Source organism: Apodemus sylvaticus, chromosome 9 (genome assembly GCF_947179515.1).
Source record: "Apodemus sylvaticus chromosome 9, mApoSyl1.1, whole genome shotgun sequence".
Taxonomy (NCBI): Eukaryota; Metazoa; Chordata; class Mammalia; order Rodentia; family Muridae; genus Apodemus; species Apodemus sylvaticus.
The window spans coordinates 70,705,348-70,731,124 of record NC_067480.1 but is presented as its reverse complement, the minus strand read 5'-3'; the positions used below and the strand labels follow the sequence as shown (position 1 = coordinate 70,731,124).

Below are 25,777 nucleotides of genomic sequence, written 5' to 3'. Positions count from 1 at the left end.
CAAGGAGTGAAGATACAGGCTTATAGGCAACCAGGAAGGACAAGCTCCAGTCAGAGAGACCAAGACCAACTAACCAGAGATAACCAGATGGCAAAAGGCAAGCACAAGAAAACTACCAACAGAAACCAAGGCTACTTGGCAACATCAAAACCCAGTTCTCCCACAACAACAAGTCCTGGATACCCCCAAAACACTGGAAAAGCAAGAGTTGGATTTAAAATCCTATCTCATGATGCTGATTGAGGTCTTTAAGAATATAAATAAGTCCCTTAAAGAAATACAGGAGAACATAGGTAAACAGGTAGACTTCCTTAAAGAATTACAGGAAAGCAAAACAAAACAGGTGAAAGAATTGAACAAAACCATCCAGGATCTAAAAACGGAGGTAGAAACAATAAAGAAATCATAAAGGGAAACAACTCTAGACATAGAAAACCTAGGAAAGAAGTCATGAGTCATGGATGCAAGCATCAACAACAGAATACAAGAGATAGAAGAGAGAATCCCAGGTGCAGAAGATACCATAGAAAACATTGACACAACAGTCAAAGAAGATGCAAAATGCTAAAAGCTCCTGACCCAAAACATTCAGAAATCCAGGATACAATAAGACCAAACCTAAGGATAACAGGAATAGAAGAGAGCGAAGACTCCGAACTTAAAGGGCCAGTAAATATCTTCAACAAAATTATAGAAAAAAATCTTCCCAAACCCAAAGAAAGAGATGCCCATGGACATACAAGAAGCCTACAGTACCCCAAATAGATTGTACCAGAAAAGAAATTCCTCCTGTCACATAATAATAAAAACACCAAAAGCACAAAACAAAGAATACGAAAAGCAGTAAGGGAAAAAGGTCAAGTAACATGTAAAGGAAGACCTACTGGAATTACACCAGACTTCTCACCAGGGACTATGAAGCTAGAAGATCCTGAGCAGATGTCATACAGACCCTAAGAGAACATAAATGCCAGCCCAGGCTACTATACCCAGCAAAACTCTAAATTACCATAAAGGGAGAAACTAAGATATTCCATGGCAAAACCAAATTTACACAATAACTTTCAACAAATACAGACATTCAAAGGATAATAAATGGAAAACTCCAACACAAGGAGGGAAGCTACACCCTAGAAAAAGCAAGAAAATAATCTTCCATTAACAGACCAATAAGAAGACAGCCACATAAACATAACTCCTCCTTTAACAACAATAATACCAGGAAGCAAAAATCACTTTTCCTTATTTAATATCTCTTAATAACAACGGACTCAATTCCTCAATAAAAAATATAGGCTGACAGACTGGATACATAAACAGGACCCAATATTTTGCTACACACAAGAAACTCACCTCAGTGACAAAGACATACAACACCTTGTAGTAAAAGGCTGGGAAACAATTTTCCAAGCAAATGGTCCCAAACAACAAGCTGAAGTAGTTATTCTAATATCAAATAAAATCCACTTTCAACCTAAAGTTATTTTAAAAAAAAGATAAGGAAGGACACTTCATACTCATCAAAGGAAAAATATACCAAGAAGAACTCTCAATCCTGAATATCTATGTTCCAAATGCAAGGTCACCCACATTCATAAAACAAACTTTACTGAAGCTCAAAACACGCATTGCACATCATACTTCAACACCCCACTCTCCTCGACTGAAAGATCATGGAAACAGAAACCAAACAGAGAAACAGTGAAACTAACAGAAACTATGAACCAAGAGGATTTAACAGATATCTATAGAACACTTTATCCTAAAACAAAAAAATATAACTTATTATCAGCACCTTATGGTACCTTCTCCAAAATTGTCCATATAATTTATCACAAAGCAGGCCTCAACAGATACAAGAAAAGTGACATAAATGCATGCATCCTATCAGATCACCATGGATTAAGGCATTAATAACAACAGAAACAACGGAATGCCCACAAATATGTGGAAGCTGAACAACACTCTATTCAATGATAACTTGGTCAAGAATGAAATAAAGAATGAAATTAAAGACTTTTTAGAATTTAATGAAAATGAAGCCACAATATACCGAAACCTATGGGACACATTGAAAGCAGTCCTAAGAGGAAAACTCATAGCTCTGAGTACCTGCAAAAAGAAACTGGAGAGAACATACACTAGCAGCTTGACAGCACATCTGAAAGCTCTAGAACAAAATGAAGCAAATACAGCCAAGATGAGTAGATGGCAGGAAATAATCAAACTCAGGGCTGAATTCAACCAAGTAGAAACAAAAAGAACTATACATAGAATAAAGGAAAACAGGAGCTGGTTCTTTGAGAAAACCAACAAAATAGATAAACTCTTAGCCAGACTAAACAGGGGACAGAGACAGTATCCAAATTAACAAAATCAGAAATGAAAAGGTATACAGAACAACAAAAACTGAGGAAATCCAAAACATCATCAGATCCTACTACAAAAGCCTGTATTCAACAAAACTGGAAAATCTAGATGAAATGGACAATTTCCTAGACAGATACCAAGTACCAAAGTTAAATTAGGATCAGATAAACTATCTAAACAGCCCCATAACACTTAATGAAATAGAAGCGGTCTTCAGTAGTCTCACTACCAAGAAAAGTCCAGGATCAGATGGGTTTAGTACAGAGTTCTATCCGAACTTCAAAGAAGACCTAATAGCAATACTTTTCAAACTATTCCACAGAACAGAAAAGGAAGGAACACTACCCAAATAGTTCTATGAAGTCACAATTACTTTGATACCTAAACCACACAAAGACCCTACAATGAAAGAGAACATCAGATCTATTTGCCTTATGAATATCAATGCAAAAATACTCAATAAAATTCTTGCAATCTGAATCTAAGAACACATCAAAATGATCATCTATCTTGACCAAGTAGGCTTCATCCCAGTGTTGCAGGGATGGTTCAGTGTAAAGAAATACAACGTAATCCACTACATAAACAAACTCATAGGAAAAAAAACCCACATGATCATGTCATTAGTTGCTGAAAAAGCATTTACAAAATCCAACACCTCCTCATTATAAAAGTCTTGGAAAGATCAGGAATTCAAGGCCCATACATAAACATAGTAAAAGCAATATACAGAAAACCAGTAGCCAATATCAAACAAAATGGAGAGAAACTCAAAGCAATCCCACTGAAATCAGGGACTAGACAAAGTTGTTCACTCTCTTCATATATATTCAATATACTTGAAGTTCTAGCTAGAGCAATTCAACAACAAAAAGAGGTCAAAGAGATACAAATTGAAAAGGAAAAAGTCAAAATATCATTATTTGAAGATGATGATAGTATACTTAAATGATGCCCAAAATTCCACTAGAGAACTCTTAAAATTCATAAACAACTTAAGCAAAGTGGCTGAATATAAAATTAACTCAAATCAATGGCCTTCCTCTACTCAGGATAAACAAGCTGAGAAAGAAATTAGAAAAATAACTCCCTTTACAAATATTAGTCATAATATAGTCATAAATATTATAAAATACCTTGGTGTGACTCTAACTAAACAAGTGAAATTTCTGTATGACAAGAACTTCAAGTCTCTGAAGAAAGAAATCGAAGAAGATCCCAGCAGATGAAAAGATCTCTCATGCTCATGGACTGGCAGGATTAATATAGTAAAAATGACCATCTTGCCAAAAGCAATATACAGATTCAATGCAATCCCCATCAAAATTTCAACACAATTCTTCATAGAGCTAGAAAGAGCAATTTGCAAATTCACCCAGAATAACAAAAATCTCAGGATAGCGGAAACTATTCTCAACAATAAAAGAAATTCTGACAGAATCGCCATCTCTGATCTCAAGCTGTACTACAGAGCACCTGTGATAAAAAACTTCATGGGATTGCTACAATGATAGGCGAGGAGTTCAATGAAATAGAATTGAAGATCCAGAAATGGACCCACATAGCTATGGTCACTTGATCTTTGACAAAGGAGCTAAAACCATTCAGTGGAAAAAAGACAGCATTTTCAACAAATGGTGCTGGTTCTTCTGGTCGTCAGCATGTAGAAGAATGCAAATCGATCCATTCTTATCTCCTTGTACAAAGCTCAAGTCCATGTGGATCAAGGACCTCCACATAAAAGCAGATACACTGAAACTAATAGAAAAGAAAGCAGGGGAAACCACAAGCATATGGGTACAGGGGAAAACTTCCTGAACAGAACACCAATAGATTATGTTCTAAGATCAAGAATTAACAAATGGGACCTCATAAAATTGCAAAGCTTCTGTAAGGCAAAGGACACTGTCAATAGGACACAACAGCAACCAACAGACTGGGAAAAGATCTTTACCATTCCTACATCAGATAGAAGGCTGATATCCAATATATACAAAGAACTCAAGAAGTTAGACTCCAGGGAAACAAATAACCTTATTAAAAATGGTGTACAGAGCTAAAGGAAGATTTCTCAACTGAGGAATACCAAATTGCTGAAAAACACCCAAAGAAATGTTCAACATCCTTAGTCATCAGGGTATTGCAAATCAAAACAACTCTGAAATTCTACCTCACACCAGTCAGAATGGAGGTACATCAGAAAATTGGACAAAGTATTATGAGAGGACCCAGCTGTACTACTCCTAGGCATATACACAGAAGATTCTCCAACATGTAATTAGGACACATGTTCCACTATCTTCATAGCAACCTTATTTATAATAACCAGAAGCGGGAAAGAACTTAGATGTCCCTCAACAGAGGAATGGATACAGAAAATGTGGTACATTTACTCAATGGAATACTACTCAGCTTTTAAAAACAATGAATTTATGAAATTCTTAGGTAAATGGATGGAACTAGAAAATATCCTGAGTGAGGTAACCCAATCACAAAAGAACACACGTGGTATGCACTCACTGATAAATGGATAGTAGCTCAGAAGCTCAGAATACTCAAGATAACAGTTCACAGACCAAACGAAGCTCAAGAAGAAGGAAGACTAAAGTATGGATACTTTGATCTTTCTTAGAAGGAGGAACAAAATACCCATGGCAGGAGATACAGAGACAAAGTATGGAGCAGATACTGCAGGAAAGACCATCCAGAGACTGACTCACCTGGGGATCTATCTTACATACACTCACCAAACCCAGACACTATTGTGGATGCTAACAAGTGCTTGCTGATAGTAGCTTGCTGAGAGACACTGCCAGTACCTGACAAATACAGAGGTGGGTGCTCTCAGCCAACCATTGGACTGAGCACAAGGTTTCCAATGAAGGAGCTAGAGAAAGAACCCAAGGAGCTTGCAGCCCCATAGGAGGAGCAACATTATGAACCAACCAGTACTTCCAGAGCTCCCAGGGACTAAACTACTAACCAAAGAGTACACATGGAGGGACCCATGGCTCCAGATGCATAGGCAGAAGAGGATGGCCTTGTTGGACTTCAAAAGGAAGAGAGGCCCTTGGTCTTGAGAAGGCTTAATGCCCCAGTATAGGGGAATGCCAGGACAGGGAAGAGGGAGTGGATGGGTTAATGAGCAGGAGGCAGGATGGGATAGTGTGTTTTTGGACAGGAAATCAGGAAAATGGAAATATTGGAAATGTAAATAAAGGAAATATCCAATAAAAAAGAAAACAAAAGAAAATACATGGTAGTTTCACATAGATTTCTCCAATAGCTAATGTAATTCATAAGTGATTACCAATGTCTTGAGTGTCATTTTATGGATCATTAACAGTAATAATTTGATATTAATAATAACTGACATTTTGATTGCCTTAGTCTTTTCAGGTTACTATAGCAAAATACCACACACTAAGTGGTTTATTAAGAGAATTTCTTTCTCACATTCACAAAGACTTAGAAATCCAAGATCAATGTGCTAAAACATGTAGTGTCTGGTGAAATCTGCTCCCCAGTTTATATATTATGCCGTCTCTACATTTTCTCATACGAGGTGAGGTCTCTCCAAGGTTCTCTCTTATAAGGACATAATCCCAACCATAAGAACTCTGTGGTCAGGACCTAGTCACTTCTCAGAGGCTCCAACTCTAAATACCATAACTGTGGGGATTAGGATTTCAACCTCTGAATGTTTGGCCCATGGTTCTCAGAACATAACTCTAATACATGTTCAGTGACTATCAGTGTTATAAATGAGTCATTAATAGCACAATATGTTCTCTGAAAGACTTTTCAGAGGTTATGGTAAATGGATATAACCTCATTATCAACCATCTTAAAATAACAGAGAACTAGTTTCAGATGAAAATTCACAAAGAATTTTCAAGAAATAACTTTGAAGTTTGTTGACTTAATATGTGTTGGTTTGTCTTTTCTGTTATTCATTACAAATAACAACTGTATTTTCCTTTAAAAAAAAGAAAAAATCATCCTTAAGAAAGTCAGATATTTATTTAAATAGCAATGAGCAGTTTGTATTTTTCTTGACAACTACACATAGTTTATCTCCAAAACCATTATCACTATCCTATCACTTTGGAAAACTGCCAGTTTGAACAGTCTTATTTTAGGTGTAACTACAACTTTCTAAGCCCTTATATATGCTTAACTTTCTCTATTCCTCAGAGGAAATTCATCTTTGCAGAAGGTGGCTATGCTATTCTAAGTGATGTCAAAAATGTGCATGAAACACAGATGAGTTTGTGCCTATCAGTGATTTGTTCTTGTGAGTAATTAAAGAGAGACACTGTCTAACCAATAGTCTAGGGCATGAAGAAAAACACTTACCAGGTTAAGATTGGCAGAATATGGAGCTGGATCCCAGGCTACCAAGATTACATCTTTATATAAAGCACTGTCAATGAAGTGATGGCTGGGGTTGGCCAGAATCTGTAAGCACATGGGGGGAAAATGAAGATCTTTATAACTAGTGATTGCTTCTTCAAAAGTATGTTTTTAAAACAAGTCACAATTAAAAATAAGAGTGAGAGTAAGGCTTAGATTTTATATTCTCCTTTGTGAGAGGGAGAAAGGCAAAGTATGTTTAAAGCTTGTTGCTTTTTTACATAAAACAAAACAAAACCCACAAAGTACTCCATTTTTATCAGAACTGTCTGTCATTCCTTGCAAGATGAAACTCCTTAGCTAACTCAGTCTCCTGGCTTCCGCATTACCTTTTAATTGTGACATGAGACAGGTATCTGTAAAGAACTGCTAGAATTGAGTTAGTAGGTGTCAGTTGTAGTACTTCCTCCCAGATCCTATCTGATTCTTGATGGACCCAATAATTTCACCTGCCATCCATTTAAAAAAAAACTATCAAGTACAGGCATTAAGTAAGACCAACCATTGACAAATGGGACCTCATGAAGCTATAACGCTTCTGTACAGCAAATAACACCATCACTTGAGTGAAGCAGCAGCCCAATGAATGGGAAAAATCTCTTTACCAGTTATATATCTGACAGAGTGTTCATGTCTAGAATATACAAACAACTCAACAAATTAAACACCATGAAAACAAACAATCAAATTAAAAATTTGGGCATAGAACCAAACATAGTTATCAAAAGAAGAAATGTTTTTTAAATGTTCAATATCCTTAGCCAAAAAATACACATTATCTACCTAAGAGAAATGCAGGTTTAAATTATTTTGATATTTTATCTTATGACAGTCAGAATGGATAAAATAGAATTAAATTTTAAAAAGAAAAAAAATGCAGGTATGGATATGGGCAGATGGAAATTCTTACTAGGTGTTGATGGGATTGCAAACAGGTACAACCACCATAAAAGCTGATGTGGAGGTTCCACAGAAGTCTGGATATAAATCTAGTCTCTGACCCATATAATGCATTTGGGCATATACCCTCATGCTCATATACTACTACAAAGACGCATACATGGTCAACTATGTTCATTGCTTCTATAGTCACAAAAGCCAGGAAAAGGAAACAACCTAGATGCCCATTAAATGATAAATAATGAAACTACAGCACATATACATAATGGTTTACTATACACATGTTAAGAAAAAACTGAAAGTTTTAGGTAAATGGCTAGAGCTGGAAATAACCATTCTGGAATGAGGTAACAAGACTCAGAAAGACAAACATTTCAGATTCTCTCTTTAGATATGAATGTTTGTCCCGACCCGCAGGACAGTCAACAGGGTCCCTGGAACCACCTAGGGGAAGGTGAGAGACAAGAAAGACACAAAAAGACCTGGACAGCAAGTCTGTACTCTGATCAAGCTGTCAATCTTTAATTTTCACACAGGGCGTTATAAAGGCAAGCAAGCAGGTGTGGGGAGGGGTAAAGGGGGAAAACATTGTCTCTGGGGAACAGTCTCTCAGGGGGCAAACACTGTCTCTAAACATTGTCTCTAGGAAGTAGTCTCTCAGAATTTTCTCTCAGAATCTCATGACAAAGCTGGCTTGGGCTTCAAGGAAGCTGGCAAACTAAAATGATCACGAGGAGATGAAGTGGAAAGAGATTGTTATAGTAACCCAACTGCAGGTGAGCTCTGTTTGTTCTAACCAACATGAGCTCTATATGTGCTGACCAACTTGATATTTGCAAACCTGAATTTCTTCTTCTAAAGGCAGGCTTGAGCATGTAAGAGGGCTGGAAGGAGGAGGTTTTGAGATGTAAGTGGAATGGCTCCTGGAAAATGTTTAAACTGAAATATCTAAAGAAGTCAGGAACCCAGTAAGAGATGATGGGAGTTGGGTAAAAGAACATAAATGACATGAAATGTCGTTAAGTGAGATGGAGGATAGGAGGGTAGGTAGGATTAGAACAATGTGTGTGTGTGTGTGTGTGTGTGTGCAACAAGATGAAACCCATTTGAAAATGTCTTATGGAAACATACTACTACAGAAGTTTCCTAACACACACACACACACACACACACACACACACACACACACACACACATATATATATATATATATATATATATATATATATATATATATATATATATATATATATGCATGTATATACTTAATAGGTAAATAGAGCTATCCTACAATAGGGGGGCAAAGCCTCTTCCAGACACCTATGTTATCAACAAAGAAACCCAGTGCCCTGAATAGATTACCTCTTTGGGATTTATTTTTTGTCCATGTGTAGCTGAAACATTGTAAGTCATAGCCACTGCCCTTGGTTACCCTTTAGAATCTAATGGCAAGACTCTACTGCTAAAGACACCACATACTTCAGTCATAAGGCATGGAGAAATCAACCAGGCATCGATTAGAGGTTTCATATCCCACTGACTAGATTTCATAGTGCTATGAAGGTGAAAAGTTACCATCTAGATATAAAGCCTGAGAGCTATGGAAATGACTGGTCCAATAGAATATGCCTACTAGTGCAATAATGGCATGAAAGTTATGGGACAAACAAACCCCTTTCTCACTGGATTTCAGTCCCCACCATAAACAGAACTCATGCTTTGTACAATCAACAGGGCCAGGAACTTATGGTAGGTAGGCTTTCAGAGAGGACTATTTAGCATCTGACATCTAATGACTTGCCCTTATACTCATAGATTCATGCATATTTCAATAATCATTGTCAGAGAAGCTTCTTTTTACAATAGATTGTGATTAGCACAGAAAATTAGAACTGGTGAACAAGTATAGAATAAAAAACTTAAGAATTCCCATCAATAAATGAGATATATATCATATCTTATCTCCCCAAAGTTCAGAGATCATTGTGAAACGAGGGTTAGAAAAAGCGTAAGAGACAGACACAGTGTGTGTCTACATCTAAACAGTGTTTTTCAGATCTAACAGCACAATACCTGCACAAGATTAAGCCAGTAAAAATTTCATCATGGGTCGGGGGTGTAGACATGAAGTCCCACCCCTAGCTAAAAAGCTATTAGGAATTGATTTGTGGGACGAGAGAGACAGGTTTGGTTATTTTTCAGGGATGCATCTTCTGAGAGACTACCAAAGCTACAGAAGTTAGGCCATGTCCTTGCACATATAGGCTGCACTAAGTGCACTTTGTAGTTTATATATATATATATAAATATAAATATAAACAAAGGAAACAAAACAACAACCCAAACCAGAAGAAAATAACATATGAAATTCAGAGGGAACAGTGGTAGGAGTTCAGAGGGGAGGGGATCAGGGTATACTTCACCTAAAACTAATTGACTTAAAACTAAACTAAAATTTTCACTTTTATGAAGATACATTTTTAATTTTATCACATCTTAATAGTTCTGAAATCAGGATATGCCTTACAGGAAACATGTATTTTAATTTGGTGAGGTTTATAACTTTCTGAGAAATTATTAGATGAAATGTAGATCTTACCACTAGTGAGTAAGGATGAAGAAAATATGGTAATTCTTTTTACTTTGCTGCAGGCTGCCTGGTGCAGTGAATAGTACAGGGTGATAATAGCTTGTTCTGCAAGCAGTTCACAATAAATCACTTGCCTCATTTTTCTACATTTTCTACAATTTCTAGTTTGTTCTGGAAATATCTTTCCGTAAATTCAAAAGACATTATGAGCATAGAAAAAAGAGGTATTTCTGCTTCCTACTAAGCAACTTATTTTCATTTGTTCAAATTTCCAAATCGTAAACTGAAGTTTCAAAGTTATACTACAAGCTCTCATGTTTCATGTGGTTTTGTTCCCCTTAGTACTGCATTCCTCATTTCCTTTATATCTTCTGCAATATATAGCATTTTGCAGTTCATAAACTGAATCAAATTAATCTATGACAGAAGCTGTGGGTAGCAAAACCTTTGGCAAATGTCTATCCCTAAAAATATTTACATTAACTTTTTCCTAACAATATCAAAATTACATTATGAAGGATCAATGAAGACAACTTTATGCTTGGGAGTTACGACAAAGTGAGGAAATGTAATAAAGGGTCACAGCATTAGGAAAGTTGAAAACCACTGATCTATAATAGCAAAGATATGTACACACAAGTAAAAATCATTTTTTATGTTTAATCTGAGTTCCCTTTGGTCTTACTCATCTTTCCTCTCCAAATCACATCTAAATTTCTTCTTGGTATTTTTCTTCACTAATTCTTTGTGATTACAAGATCTGTAAAAATAATGGTATTATGGTTATGCTAACAATATTTTTATGATTTGCCTACAAAATGTTTCAGTAAAAAACTTCATCCATCTTACCTGAGAATTAATGATGCGTACTGTGGTTTTATTTCCAACATCTTTCTCATAGCCATGTGTAGGGGCAGAATTAAATCTCAAAACTGCATCATGAGAATCTAGGGGCACATAAGTGACATTTTTTCTCTGTGAAATCACATAATCTAGGGAAAAAGCACTAAAACAAATCTTGCAATATCTGAAACTTAGAAACCACTAATAAAATTAATTTACACATACATAGATTTTTAGATAATTTTATGTTGATTTTGGATGATAGCTTGGTTAAAGAAACTAGCATGGATATTCAAGAGTCACACAGCACTAGTGCACACCAGACCACAGCAGCTCAGAGATATAAATGTAGTCCCAAGTTATACTTCCTTGTAACAGTGACATTTTCTTTTTCAAAGTATACTATATGAGGTTCAATACTGGCAAAGTCATTGAATGACACATTTCTTTGGATGTGTCCCCTTGTTCCTTGATAAAGTACTATGTATGTATATCTGTGCACACACATAGACAAAACTAGTAGATTGCTGGTGACCTATTTTGTTATATTTTTATATTGTGTACAATGTCATACTTTGTACAATCAGTCCACTTAAAGTTTAAAAACATGCAGACTCAGGATCTACAGGAACAGGTAGGGACGCTGGGACCACAGAAGCAGCTCAGTTGGGTATTTGTAGCCTATAGAGCTGATTTCATGATAAAAACTGCCATCTAATCTTGCTGCCTTCTTTTAGACAGTCTAAAAATTAATGCCTTTGAGTCTGCTTTATCACTTTTTAGTGAAGGAATAGAATTAAAAGAAAAGTCTTGCCACACAGACTCTAAGAGAACACAAATGACAGCCCAGGCTACTCTATCCACTAAAAATCTCAATCAACATAGATGGAGAAACCAAAATATTCCAGGACAAAACCAAATAAAAACAGTATTTATCTATCTACCAATCCAGCCCTACAGATGATCCTAGAAGGAAAACTCCAACACAAAGAAGGTACCTGCACCAAGAAAAGGACAAGATATTAAGCATCTCACAATAAAGCCAAATGGAGAGAAACAGAAGCACAAAAAACCAACCACAAAAACAAATATATCAGGAACCAAGAGTCATCTGTCTTTAGTATCTCTCAGTATTAATGGACTCAACTCACCTGTATCAAGACATAAGCTAACAGACTGGATACACAGCAAGATCCAACATTTTGTTGCATACAAGAAACACACCTGAATAACAAAGACAGGACTACCTCAGAGTAAAAGGATGGTCCCAGGAAACAATCTTAAGGAGTTGCCATCTTAATATCCAATGAAATAGACTTTCAACCAAAAGTTATCAAGTACCAAGAAGAAGGACATTTCATATTTATCAAATGGAAAATCCACCAAGACGAATTCTCAATTCTGAACATCTATGCCACAAATGGAAGGGCACCTACATTCATAAAAGAAACTTTACTAAAGCTCAAACACACGTTGAACACCACACAATAATAGTGGGAGACTTCAACACCCTATTCTCACATTGAAACAGAAACTAAACAGAGACACAGTGAAAATAAGAGAGGTTATAAACCAATGGACTTAACAGATATCTACAGAACATTTCACCCTAAAACAAAAGAACAAACCTTTTCTCAGCACATCATGGTACCTTCTCCAAAATTGACCATGTAATTGGTCAAAAGCAACTATTGCCCAATACATGAAGATGGAGGAACAGGGGGAGGGAAGAGGGCTTATGAGACTTGCGGGGAGTGGGGACCCAGAAAAGGGGAAATCATTTGAAATGTAAATAAAAAATATATCAATAAAAAAAAGAAATAATACCCTACATCCTATCAGATCACCAAGGCCTAAGGCTGGTCTTCAAGATCAGCAAAAACTACAGAAAGCCCACACACATGTGAGAACTGAACAACCCTTTACTTAATGATAATTTGATCAGGAAAGAAATAGAGAAATTAAAGACTTCCTGGAATTTAATGAAAATATTGACACATCATACCCAAATTATGGGACATAATGAAAACAGTGCTAAAGGGAAATTTTGAAGCACTAAGTGCCCTCTTGAAAATGGAGAGATCTTACACTAACAACATAACAACAAATCGGGTAGATCTAGAACAAACAGAACCAAACTCACAGCAGGGGTAGAAGGCAGGAAATAGTCAAACTCAGGGCAGAAATCAACCAAAAAGAAACAAAGAAAACAATACAAAGAATCAATAAAACCAGGAGCTATTTTTTGACAAAATCAACAAGATAGATAAACCCCTTGCCAAACTAACTAAAGGACTCAGAGGCGGTATCGAAATTAACAAAATCAGGAATGAAAAGGGAGATATAACAACAGAAATGGAGGAAATTCAAAAAATCATTAAATCCTACTATAAAAGCCAATACTCAACAAAACTGGAAAATCTAGAAGAAATAGATGATTTTCTAGACAGATGCCATATGTCAAAGTTAAATCAAGAGCAGGTAAACTATCTAAATAGGCCTATATCTCACAAGAAAATAGAAGAAGTCATTAAAATCCTCCCATCTGGGGCTGTAGAGGTGGTTCTGCAGTTAAGAGCACTGGCTGCTCTTCCCAAGGTCCTGAGTTCAAGTACCAGCAACTACATGGTGGCTCACCACCATCTGTAACACTCATCACCATCTGAAGCCCTTTTCTGGGGTGTCTGAAGACAGCTACAGTGTGCTTACACATAACAATAAATAAATCTTTAAAACAAACAAACAAACAAACAAACAAACAAAAAAGCTCCCAACCAAAAAAGCCCAGGGCCAGATGGATTTAGTGCAGAATTCTACCAGACCTTCAATGAAGACCTGATACTAATTTTCCTCAAACTAGTCCATAAAAAGGAAAGAGAAGGAATACTACCTAACTTTAACTTATTCTATGAAGCTACCAATACTCTGATACCTAAGCCACACAAGGACCCAGCCTAAAAAGAGAACTTCAGACGAATCTTGCTTATGAATATTGATGCAAAAATACTCAATAAACTTCTTGCAAACTGAAGCCAAGAACACTTCAAAACCACCATTCACCACAATCATGAAGGCTTCATCCAAGGGATGCAAGGTGATTTAATAATACTTAAATCCATTAATGTAATCCACTATATAAACAAACTCACAGAAAAAGTCACATGATCATCTCCTTAGATACAGAAAAAGCATTTGACAAAATACAACACCCCTTCATGTTAAAAGCATTGCAGGGATTAGGAATTCAAGGTCCATGCCTAAACATAATAAAAGCAATTGACTGCAAACAAACAGCCAATATCAAATTTAATGAAGACATAGATGAGGCAATCCCAATGAAATCAGGGAGAAGAGAAGGATGGCCACTCTCTCCTTATCTATTCGATATAGTACTCAAAGTGCTAGCTAAAAAAATAGGACAACAAAAAGAGATCAAGGCGAATCAAACTGGCAAAGAAGAAATAAAAGAATCACTATTTCCAGATCATACGTTAGTGTACATAAGCAACCCCCAAAAAATACTACCAGAGAACTTCTCCAGCTGATAAACAACTTCGGCAAATTGGCTGGATATAAAATTAACTCAAATAAATCAGTAGCCTTCCTTTATACATATGACAAACAAGCTGAGAAAGAAATTAGGGAAACAATTCCCTTCACAATAGCCATAAATAGTATAAAATATCTCTGGGTAATTATAACCAAACATGTGAAAAATCTGTATGACATTAGCTTCAAGTCTCTCAAGAAATAAATCAAAGAAGATCTCAGAAAATTGGGAGATCTCCCATGTTCATGGAATCACAGAATTACCATAGTAAAAATGGCCATCCTACCAAAGGCAATCTACAGATTCAATGCAATCCCCATCAAAATACCAACACAATTCTTTGTAGACATGGAAAGATCAATTCTCAAATTCAACCAGAAAGGCAAAAACCCAGAATAGTGAAAACAATTGTTAACAATAAAAGAACTTCTTGGGGAATCATCATCCCTGACCTCAAGTTTTACTACAGAGCAATAGTGATAAAAACTGCATGTATTGGTACAGAAACAGACATGTTGCTCAATGGAATAGAATTGAAGACCCAGAAATAAAACTACACACTTACAAACACTTGATCTTTGACAGAGAAGCCAACAATATACAGTGGAAAAAAGAAAGCATCTTCAATAAATGGTGCTGGTATAACTATCTTTATGTATGTAGAAAAATGAAAATAGACCCATATTTTCCACCTTGCACTAAACTCAAGTCCAAGTGGATTAAGGACCTCCACATAAAACCAGGTACACTGAATCTAATGGAAGAGAAAGTGGGAAAGAGCCTTGAACTCACTGGCACACTGACTCCTAACTCATTGGTCCTAAACAGAACTTCAATGGCTCAAGCTCTGCTATCAAGAATTGATAAGTGGGACCTCATGAAACTGGAAAGTGTCTATAAATCAAGGGTCATAGTCGATAATACTAATTGTCAACCTACAGAATAGAAAAAAAAATCTTTAATAACCCCACATCTGATAGAGGGCTAATATCCAAAAATTATAAAGAACATAGGAAGCTAATCACCAAAAAAAAAAAAAAACAAAAAAACAAAAAAACAAAAAAAAAAAAACAACCCAATAGAAAAATGTGGTATAGAACTAAACCAAGATTTCACAATGGAGGAATCTCAAATGGCTGAGAAGCACCCCAAAATGTTCAAAGTCTTTAGTAATCAGGGAAATGCAAATTAAAATGACCCTGAGATTCCATCTTACACCAATCAGAATGGCTAAGATCAAAACCTTGGGTGACAACACATGTTGGAGAGGATGAAGAAAAAGAGAATCACTCCTCCATTGATGGTGGGATTGCAAACTGGTACAACCATCCTGGAAACCAATCTGGAGGTTCCTCAGAAAAAAATCAAAATGGATCTTACTGAAGACCCAGCTATACCACTCTTGGGAATATATCCGAAAGATGCCCACCATGCCACAGGGTAATGTGCTCCACTATGTTCAAAGCAGCCTTATATGTCATAGCCAAAAGCTGGAAACAACCTAGATGTCTCAGTACAGAAAATGTGGTTCATTTACCCAATGAAATACTACTCAGCTATTAGCAATGAGTATATCCTGAGTTTTGCTGACAAATGGATGGAACTAGAAAATATCTTCCTGAGTGAGGTAACTCAGACCCAAGAGGACATGCATGATATTGGTACAGAAACAGACATGTTGCTCAGTGGAATAGAATTGAAGACCCAGAAATAAAACCACACACTTATGGACACTTGATCTTTGACAAAGAAGCCAAAAATATACAGTGGAAAAAAGTACTCACTAATAAGTGGATATTAACCCCCCCCCCAAAAAAAAGTACAGAATACCCAAGATACAGTCCACAGAATTCAAAAAGTCCAACAAGCTCAAGTGCCCATGTGATTATGCCTCAGTTCCACTTGGGATGGAACAGACAGCAATCAGAAGTGGGGAGGGAGGGAGGGACATTGGAGGGAAAGTAGATGGGTGAGGAGGGAGTGGAGAGAGGGGATCCTGATCTGATATTGGGGGAGAGAAAATGTCTGAAGCCCTGAGGGCCAGCAGAAAGATTGAAAACAGGAAACCTGGGGAGATAACAGGTTGGGGGGACCCTCCAGAATGCACCAGAGATCTGGGAGGTGAGAGACTCACAGAACTAAAAGGGAGGGACCTTAGATGAAATGCCTTACAATAGGGTGTGGGAACTTACAGAGCCCACCTCCATCAGGAAGACAGGGCATCAAATGAGGGAGGGAGGAGCCATCCCACGGTCACAACTCTGACCCATAATTGTTCCTGTCTGAAAGAATTACAGGGATGGAAATGGAGAGGAGCCCGAGGAAAAGAAGGCCCAGTGATGGGCCCAAAGTGGGATCCAGTGCAAGGGGAGGTCCCAAGGCCTGACACTGTTACTGAGGCTATGGAGCGCTCACAAAAAGGGGCCTATCATGACAGCACTCTGGAAGACCTAACAAGCAGCTGAAAGAGTCAGATGCAGATTTTTGCACCTAACCAATGGACAGAAGCAGCTGATGCCTGTTGTTGAATTAGGGAAGGCTGAATGTAGCTGAGGGTGACCCCGGAGGAGGACCAGCAGCCTCAATTAATCTGGACCCCTGGGATCTATCAAACACTGGACCACCAAACAAGCAACATAAACCAGCTGATGTGAGACCCCTAGCACACAAGCAATAGAGGACTGCATGGTCTGTGTTCATTCAGAGTTGAAGCACCTAACCATCAAAAGACTGAAGGCCCCCTGGAGTTTAGAGGTCAGGTAGGGTGGGGGTAGGGACATCCACGTGGAGACAGGGTGAGTGGAGGAGGTATGGGATGTGGAACAGTCGGAGGGGTTGGTGGGGAGAGCAATAAAATATGAAGTATATAAAAATAATTAATAAAAAATATTAAAAAGAAACAAGTCTAAAGAAAAAAGAAAAATAAAGAAAGTCTATGAAAACATAAAAAACGAAATTAAAATGAATGTGTATAAATACAACAATCCAACTAGCTTGCCACTTTATAATCTATTTTGTATTGCTCTTAAAACATGTCATTATCCAGTTAATTTGAATACTCAGGACACAAGTTAGGCAATGATTCTAAATATTGTCATGTTCTATTATAAATCATCCAAAGACCATATTGATTAATATACCATGGATTTCATCAGTTTTCAAGTAAGGGAAGCTTCCAAGATCCTAGTTAAAAGCTTCATTTTTATCATGGCAACAAATACTGTCGGTTATCTTTCTAAGACTGACAGTTTCATTTAACTCCTTCTCTGAGAAGGAAGCTGTCAAGTGTCTAGCTCAAAATAATTAAAGTCTGTCAGTCATCTTATTTTTCAAATAAAAACCGCGGTTCATGGCATGAGTGGCTAGTCCATCCTCCAACTCCATCCCATAGGGTTTTCCCATGCATAGGTGCCTTTTCCCATAGCTTTCTTTGTCACACAGGATCTGAAAAACACCTGCATGGAAAAGGCCATGACTTCTTGAAACTGCTCATTTTGACTGCTGCATCAAACTCATTTACAGCAAACAAGGCACTCATTCTTTTTAGTGTTTAGTAATAAAGAAACAATGGCGACCAGTGTTAGGGTCACCCCTCTTTAGGTGTGTGCTCAGAAGCCAGCAGTTTTATTTTTCACTGCTTTTGTTTTCCCAATACATCTGTCAAAATCGAAAAGGAAAACATTTTGAGATATAAAAATTGATTTTTACCTTGTAGAGCATAGGCCCTAGAAAACATAATGAATCACAGATTTGAAGTGATAGAGACAAACCCATAAAGAAATCAAGAGGGATGAGGGAGACACCAAGCAGTTGAGGGTTTTACTAGGGGCTCAGAAGGATTTGGGCATAGGGCTGGGCAACAAGTGTGACACCAATTCCCCAACCGTGTCTCCTAGGTATCCACGCTGTCCAAAGCCATATTGTCCACCATTGTGACACAGTCTCTGTGTCATTGTCTGATGAACATAGCCAGTGTCCTAAGCAAGGTATATATTTCAAGTAAATTAGCTGTAATTCCAACTAATAAAATTATTCTCATAAATCTCTAGGCATTTAAATGACTATTGCCCTAGGGAAGTGGTTCTCAAACTTCCTAATGCTGCAACCCTTTAATATGATCTGGATTCTCCACAGTATAATACAGACTTTGAAGTTTTTGCCGGGTCACTTATTTATCTTTGTGTTTAGAACAGCGTCTGATAAAGCTGTGGTCAGCAAGAATCTAGTGATGGTTAAGTGACTAATTGAACTGCTTTCTTGGCTTTCTAAATGTAGTTATCAGAATTTGCCAAATACAAGACTTGCTTCAGAAATTAGTTTGGGTTCTTCCCCTTTATTCTTCCGCTACCTCCTATTTTCCACCTACATGACAGTGGTCAGTTTTCCAATAACACAAGCCCTGGTCTTCTATATCAGGACTGTGATATCTCCTCTCAGAACATTGTTATTTTCTCTGGTGGACTTCCACAGCCCTGCCAGGAATTTTTGTCACTTCTGTAGGACAAAAAAACATGTCTCATAACTCCAGGAAAGAATGCTCCATGTTTCCAAAAACAGTCCAGGCTATATGTGCATGCGAAGGTAAAGGCATTTACAATCCCTATACTTTTCAAACGACAAACAACAGTTCCATAGATCTTGGTCTAACAGCATGGGGCAGCCAAAATAGGACTCAATGGCCACAAAACCAACACCTGGGGAAGCTGAGAGGCTGGCCTCCTTCTAAAAAGGAAGAAGTAGGTGACGTTAGTTCAAGAGCCTTCCTGGCAGAGCTGAGGGAGGGCTACACTATGGGACTGCCTTGGATTGCTTTAAATTTTCCACCATGTGAATGCTGGCTGCCTCTCTGATCTGCACTTCTCCTGTCCAGAAGGGGGCAGTGGAGGTTAGCTCACACATGTCCAACACTTCAAGGGTTTTGTTGTCTGTTGCTGTTGTCATTGTTTATGGTTGTTGATGTTGTTTTCTGAGAGCCATTAAAGACCATGTAGGTTTGCAATGGCAACTTCAAGTAAGCAGAAAGGTGGCCAGCCCTTGCGTGCAGTGATGATTCTGCTATACCAGCTTATCAGCAATGAACAGCCTTTTGCTTAAACAAACCAAGCCACACTATAGTTCTGTGACTTAAAAATTCTAGTTATAAAATCTGAACCTATACAAAATAAGACAGAACAAACCAACCAAGGTAGCAAATAACCAAATCCTTAAGCCTGTTCTTCATTTGGGACATTACAATTCTAATCATGAAACCACTCTGTGGAAATTAAATTTGGATACTAGAAATTAACAAATATATGTGGCCTTTCATATTCCCCAGAAAAATAGCTCTTGGTTATTTTCACAAACTCTTCCAAATTTTAAATAGAGCTTTAAAAGCTCTAGTTATGGGCATTTATGAAGGAATAAAGGACAAGAGAATTCTCTTTTGTATGCAAGAACCATTCATGTATTGTATATTTACGATGCAGAGGTGTTTAAAGCTAAACAAAACCAGAAGAAAGTTACTGCCTGCTTCAAAGCATAATGCTTAAATTCCTCTTCTGAATTTTAATATTGGTCCTCAGAAATGAGAAAGAGCTGTGGTGTTATTTCACCCTGGGGACTTCTAAACCACTGCTTTTTCTTAATAAATTGCAGGCTGTTCTGCTCTGGGTTTTCCTACAAGCTTATGTGACACATGGATAGTGTTATTATGAGCTTGATGTAATGTCAGCACGGAGACACAGAGACCTCACACTACACGTCCAAATTCGTTTTTATTGCCTTGGGTTTTTAACATTAAAAAGAAAAAAATTCCCACTTAATCTCATTCCTCACAAACAGAGGAGCTGAGGCTGAGGTCTGGGTTGTCTGCAGGACACCATCACTCTTCAAGGACACAGAACTAAAGGATCTGCCTAGAAGAATACAAGACACAGTAAATTATTCACCTATAATGAAGGAGCACTGTCCCCTGAATGTCACTTTCAGACTAGTGACTTAGAATCTGCTACCACCTGAGGAGACTGTAGTAACTGATCTTTTGCATCCAGGCTTGAAGCTAAGGCTACGTTTCAGCCACATTTCTAGTCTGTGCTCAGCAAAGAACCGTTTGAGGGTAAGTACAGGCTTGTGAAATAAATGAGTGATTTTTAACTGCCTGCTTATGGACACGGCAATGGAATTGACCTGATCAGAAGGTTCCTTGAACAAAGGGTCTAAAACTACCAGAAAGAGATATGCTGGAGGAGGGGCAGGACAGAACAGTAGATAATCCTCTGGCAAAGAAGGGTGAGAAAATGAATACTGTCCACCAAGAACTGAGATTTCTGTTGGTGAGCCTAGGCCAGTCCATCTGTAGCAGGATATAAAGTCCACTGTGGGAAATGTACTTCACCCCTACTCTATGTCCTTCAACCAAGTTGACACTGTATGTCAATCTGTGCTATGAGGAAGCCTGGTCGTCACTGTACCCTTTTGGAAAACAGATTACTCTCCACATTGTACTTGACCTCATTCAACCAGTTAAAGGCGCTAAGAACATGCATAGAGGTATCACAAAGGACTCTGCCTCAAAAATGTACATAGAGGGGCTGAGGAGAAGAACAGGGGAATAGGGCTCGGCTCCTAGTCCCACTGACTCCAGGACACACAACACATTGCACACTTACAGGTATGCAGGTGAGATGCTCAAAAACATAAAACCATAATAAATCTGGAGAGGAGTTTTTTTTTTTTTTTTGAAGAATGCATCATCAAAACTGTCTGACATTCCCCATCTGTCAGGATGTCCTACAGATTTCAGACTTGCAATCTCAGCCAAGTCCTTTAAATCTCTCCCTTCCTCTCCATATAATATTGAGCTATAGAAGAAGTAGGGAACCCATTCTCTCCAAAGACAAGAGGTTTGAGGACAGTGTGGTAGATAGCAGTCTCAGGTGGACATGTTGCTCACTGTCCTGGAGAAGGTTCCCACTGTACACATGCACTGTGACCCAAACAAAGGTTAGGCTAAGAAAATAGTCCAAGACTACAGCTATGGCTTTCCTAGGAATGGTTTTCAGTAGCAGCCGAGTTCTCCTCAGCACCCTTAAAACTGAGTTTAGCCCTTGGGAGTTCAGTACCATCATTATCTTTATGAGAGAACCAAAAAGCAGCCTACAGCATCCTTGACCTTAGCTCCCTCCCCCAATTCTTCCGTTGCCCCTGATCCTGGTTGCTTCTGCTCTCGATGACTACGGTCCCTAAGATGACTGAAGCGTGTATAGCATCTAGGGCACAGACCCAGACTGGTACTAGAAGTTCAGAGAGCTCAGAAAACACTGTCCAACGGAACCCACCGATTTCCTCCCCCAGGGAGGAGTTCAGGATGGCACCGGCAGACATGACAACTGCGCAGCTGCTCAGACCGCGCGGGTGCAACTGGCTCAGAGGTACATGTGGTACCAGAGGCCGCCAGCCCAGCCCCGAGAAGGGCGCCTCTTTGCCATCCAAAGTGCGCACACGCACACGCCTGCGCATCTCACACAGCAGCTCTGGCCCTGTACGCAGAGCCTCGCGCCGCCCCCGCCTGCGGAAGCGCACGCCATGCTTGTTGAAGGACATGTAGTAGCGCATGGCCTTCTGCAGGCGTGGATTCAACATCTTAGAGGACACGGTCCCCTTCCAGAGCCTGTACAGGAAGGCTCTAGACATGGAGGCCGACAGCACGTCGCCATCATAGGCTTCCTCAGGGAAGCTGCCTCGCCTTGGGTGGAGCAGCTTCTCCTGCTTGGGCTGGGCAGGACCTGATCGCCATGATGTCTCCCCTGGCGACGGCAGCTCCAGTGCACCCTGCCTGTGGTGGTACAGCCCAGGCTGACCCGCAATAAAAAAGTAGCTGTCTTCCTCAGGATAGAAAGCACTTTGCGATTTCCTCCCAACCTGGGATGTAAAAAACTCATCCCCATTGTCAAAGCCATTTTGGGCCTGATCCCATTTCTGTGGGTCCCCAGGCCAGCTGTGGAAAGGGTTCGCAGGGTGGCCGTCCAGCAGCACTTTGCTTGCCTCCAAACTTCTGGGCAAAGAGGGCTCCTGCAAAGCGCCCATGATGACCCTCTGCTTGCCCTGTACAGGCAGGAGCCCACGGCTCTCCAAGAAGGAAAAGGAGCTGGAGCTGGGCATAGGTGCGGCAGGATTGCTATTGGTGAAGTAGATGAAAACTGCCAAAAAGAGGAGCCCCCAAACAAATATTCCAAAGAGCATTCGTTGTCGCCATTGCTTCAAGTGTGGTTTCATTGCAGAGCTTTGGAGCCAGCACTTCAACTTGGGTTTCTAAAGCACTTCAAGGTGGACAAAACCTGAAAAAGACAGGAGCCTGGTTAGCATAAGAAATTTGCTCAGACACTGTCGGGGCAGCATTTAGTCAAAAGTAGACGGAAGGGAGCATCAGAAAAACAGAATTCCCTTCTCCCCTGCTATCACTCTTCTGAAAGACAAAGAGTCAAACCATCTCAGCACAATCTTGAGAGAAAGAAATGTTTCCCAAAAGACTCTGGACATGTCTGCCATTTCTAGCCTAAGCGCTCTTGTGAGGACCTATTGCTGTACCTTTCCTTTGCACCCAACAGAATTCTATTTAGGTGGGGCAAAGTTGGAGAATAAAGCAGTTTGCCTGCCCATATCTGCCAGCAATCCATCAAAGTCTCAGCTCATACATTTTATAGGCTTCAGTGGTAGCCATTTCTAAATTCTTCATCATCTACCTGGAATATATCAGAAGTTCACCACTGTTAGTACTGAATAAAGCAATGTTGGATGACTGTGGCTACAGGCAAATACTGCAGGGTCCTTGCTGACTTCAATGCCCTCAAGAATTGCCCTACCCTTCTGCAAGCAAGACTGCATCACCAGAGCCACAAAGTAAACCGAGAGGAAATACCAGCAGTTATCGTGTTGTGCTCCAGGCGCTGCACTTAGCTTTTAGCCTGAGTTGTCTCTTGATCTTTTTATCTCGGAATAAGACATAAAGCACTGTTAGATCCATTTCCAAATGAAGAAACAGGTCCATAGAGGTAACCAATATGCTCACAAACATGTATAGCAAGCAATATTACGTTCAAACCCATTATGACCCTGGGGCTCACTAAACTTTGAAAGCATCTGCTCATACCTGCTCATATCTGCTTGAGAAAAGTTGTGTTTTCTAGATTATCTTATCTGTCTGTGGTAAAGGATCATTTTCACTCCACTTGCCACTTGCTGCTATACTTTTGTGTTTCTTTTCTGTAGCAGAATGTCGTGGTCACGCCAATTACTGTGAAAACTTCCCACTGCTACACTTTATGTTTCCACACTTCTCACTAGAAAGTGATAATGGACAGTTTCCTACAGTGCAACCTGGGACCATGATTTGAGTGTCATTTTCTGTTACTAAACAAACCTGACCACTAAGGACACAGTCCATCACTGCTTTAAGTTATAATGTCCAACAAAAAGGTCTAGGATCCCTTTCTAGTATTTTGAGAATCAACTGGAAATAGTAACATTACCCTCTGTAACAATTATTCCATTTGCACTAAAACTGTGGACATTACAATTTGATTCTATCACATGGTGGTGCAAGTGGGGACCATAACCATAAGACTTTCCTCACTTCAGATTCCAGCCTTAGGTGGGGTCACCAGGCCACGTTTCTGGGGTTCAGCTGTCAAGCAGAAAGTTCCCACAATATCCATTAGGTTTGATACTTTGCTATGATGACTAACAAAATCAAGCAAAATGCTATACTTAATTATTTTGGTTTTATGTACACAACACCAAAGAGGTAATGAATGAAGATATATCCTTTCTGGCATACAAAGTCCTCAGTAGTCATAGAGCTGCATTGCGCTCCACTGCCAGCATTTTACGGAGGCTGTGCTATATGTGTACTGTTTCATGGATTACCAGCCCCGAGAGTAGACTCAACCCACAACTCTCGTTTCCTGGTTGGAAGAAAACACTGAGTTCTAAGCCAGAAATATCACATTGTTAGCCTTTTGGAAGTCTCTAACCTAAGTTTTGTAGGAGCTTGTGATACTGTGCAGAGTCCTACCACAGGGAATTCGAATTTTTGAAACAGAGTTTCAGAAAAGATCCTATAAGAAAGACTAAAGGAGTCCTTCAGGGATCCCAGGGTGAACTACTACTGAAAGCATGGATTTAAATACCTGCCTTCTTGTTTCTAAATGGGAATGGTTTCCCTGCTCTGAGCTTTGAGTGGGTAACAGGAGAAAGATAAGGTCATTTCTGCATTAGCCTGGGAGAACCTTTTTATAACCTATAGATAAAGGTGGGGTAGGTGAGGTGTGAGAATCTGAGGTATAATAAAAATAGGAAAAAAAAGCCAGCTTTGAGTTGTTAGGAAGAAGCCAGATACCTCTGGCCCCAGATGCCATGCCCTACATGCTACAAGAATTCATGTTGCCTTATAATTTAGTGGCTGCAGGAAGCCGAGGGGAAAGAAGTCTGAAGGTGAGCCTGCTGAATCACACAGAATGGTTCCCAAGATCAGAGCAGGGCTTCATTACATGAAAATGCCTCATCCCTTGAAAATGAGATGGGAAGCCTTTTCTGTCAAGGGAAATAACAGCTGGCACAGTGGGGATGTGAAATAATGAGAAGATGTCTGGGGACACTCAGGAGAGAAGGTCCTGCTGAGAACCCAAGGCCCTGTCCCCATTTGTTCATTCCTTCCTGATGAGCTAGACTGGAGAAAACTGAAGAATTCCCATGGTCCTCAGAGCTCACAAAGAAGTAAAAATCTCAAGGCAAAGAGCACCAGCTCTGCATCGATGGCCATACCCAAGGCAAAGAACACCAGCTCTGCACTGGGTAAGATGCACTTACCTCCTGACACATCGTAATTATGCAGGGGAGGAGGTTTGCTGCCCCCACTCGTGAACAGGCTTCAACTTTTAATAATTCAAGTCTTCGGTGCAATTTTGATGGCTGCGAGCCTTCTGTGGCTAATTAAGAGACCATTCTCCAAAATGACTACACCTCAAAGCCGCTGGCAGATCCTCTGCTAGCAGAACACACAGACTGCCCTCTGTTTATTCCTGGTCTCCATCAGACACATTTTATAACAGCACTAGCTCATAAAGGTG

General features: G+C 39.2%; 1 protein-coding gene across 1 annotated transcript in view; it reads right to left on the bottom strand.

Annotated features, from left to right (window-relative positions):
- St6gal2 (ST6 beta-galactoside alpha-2,6-sialyltransferase 2) overlaps positions 1–25,777 on the bottom strand; it is a 95,828-nt gene that overhangs the window by 33,237 nt on the left and 36,814 nt on the right. Inside the window, exons 3-5 of the mRNA XM_052192319.1 lie at positions 21,989–22,987; positions 11,126–11,223; positions 6,730–6,831 (exon numbers count right to left, since the gene is read on the bottom strand). Coding sequence (XP_052048279.1) covers positions 6,730–6,831; positions 11,126–11,223; positions 21,989–22,925 — 1,137 coding nt within the window. The 5' untranslated portion in view covers positions 22,926–22,987. The remainder of the gene's footprint in view (positions 1–6,729; positions 6,832–11,125; positions 11,224–21,988; positions 22,988–25,777) is intronic.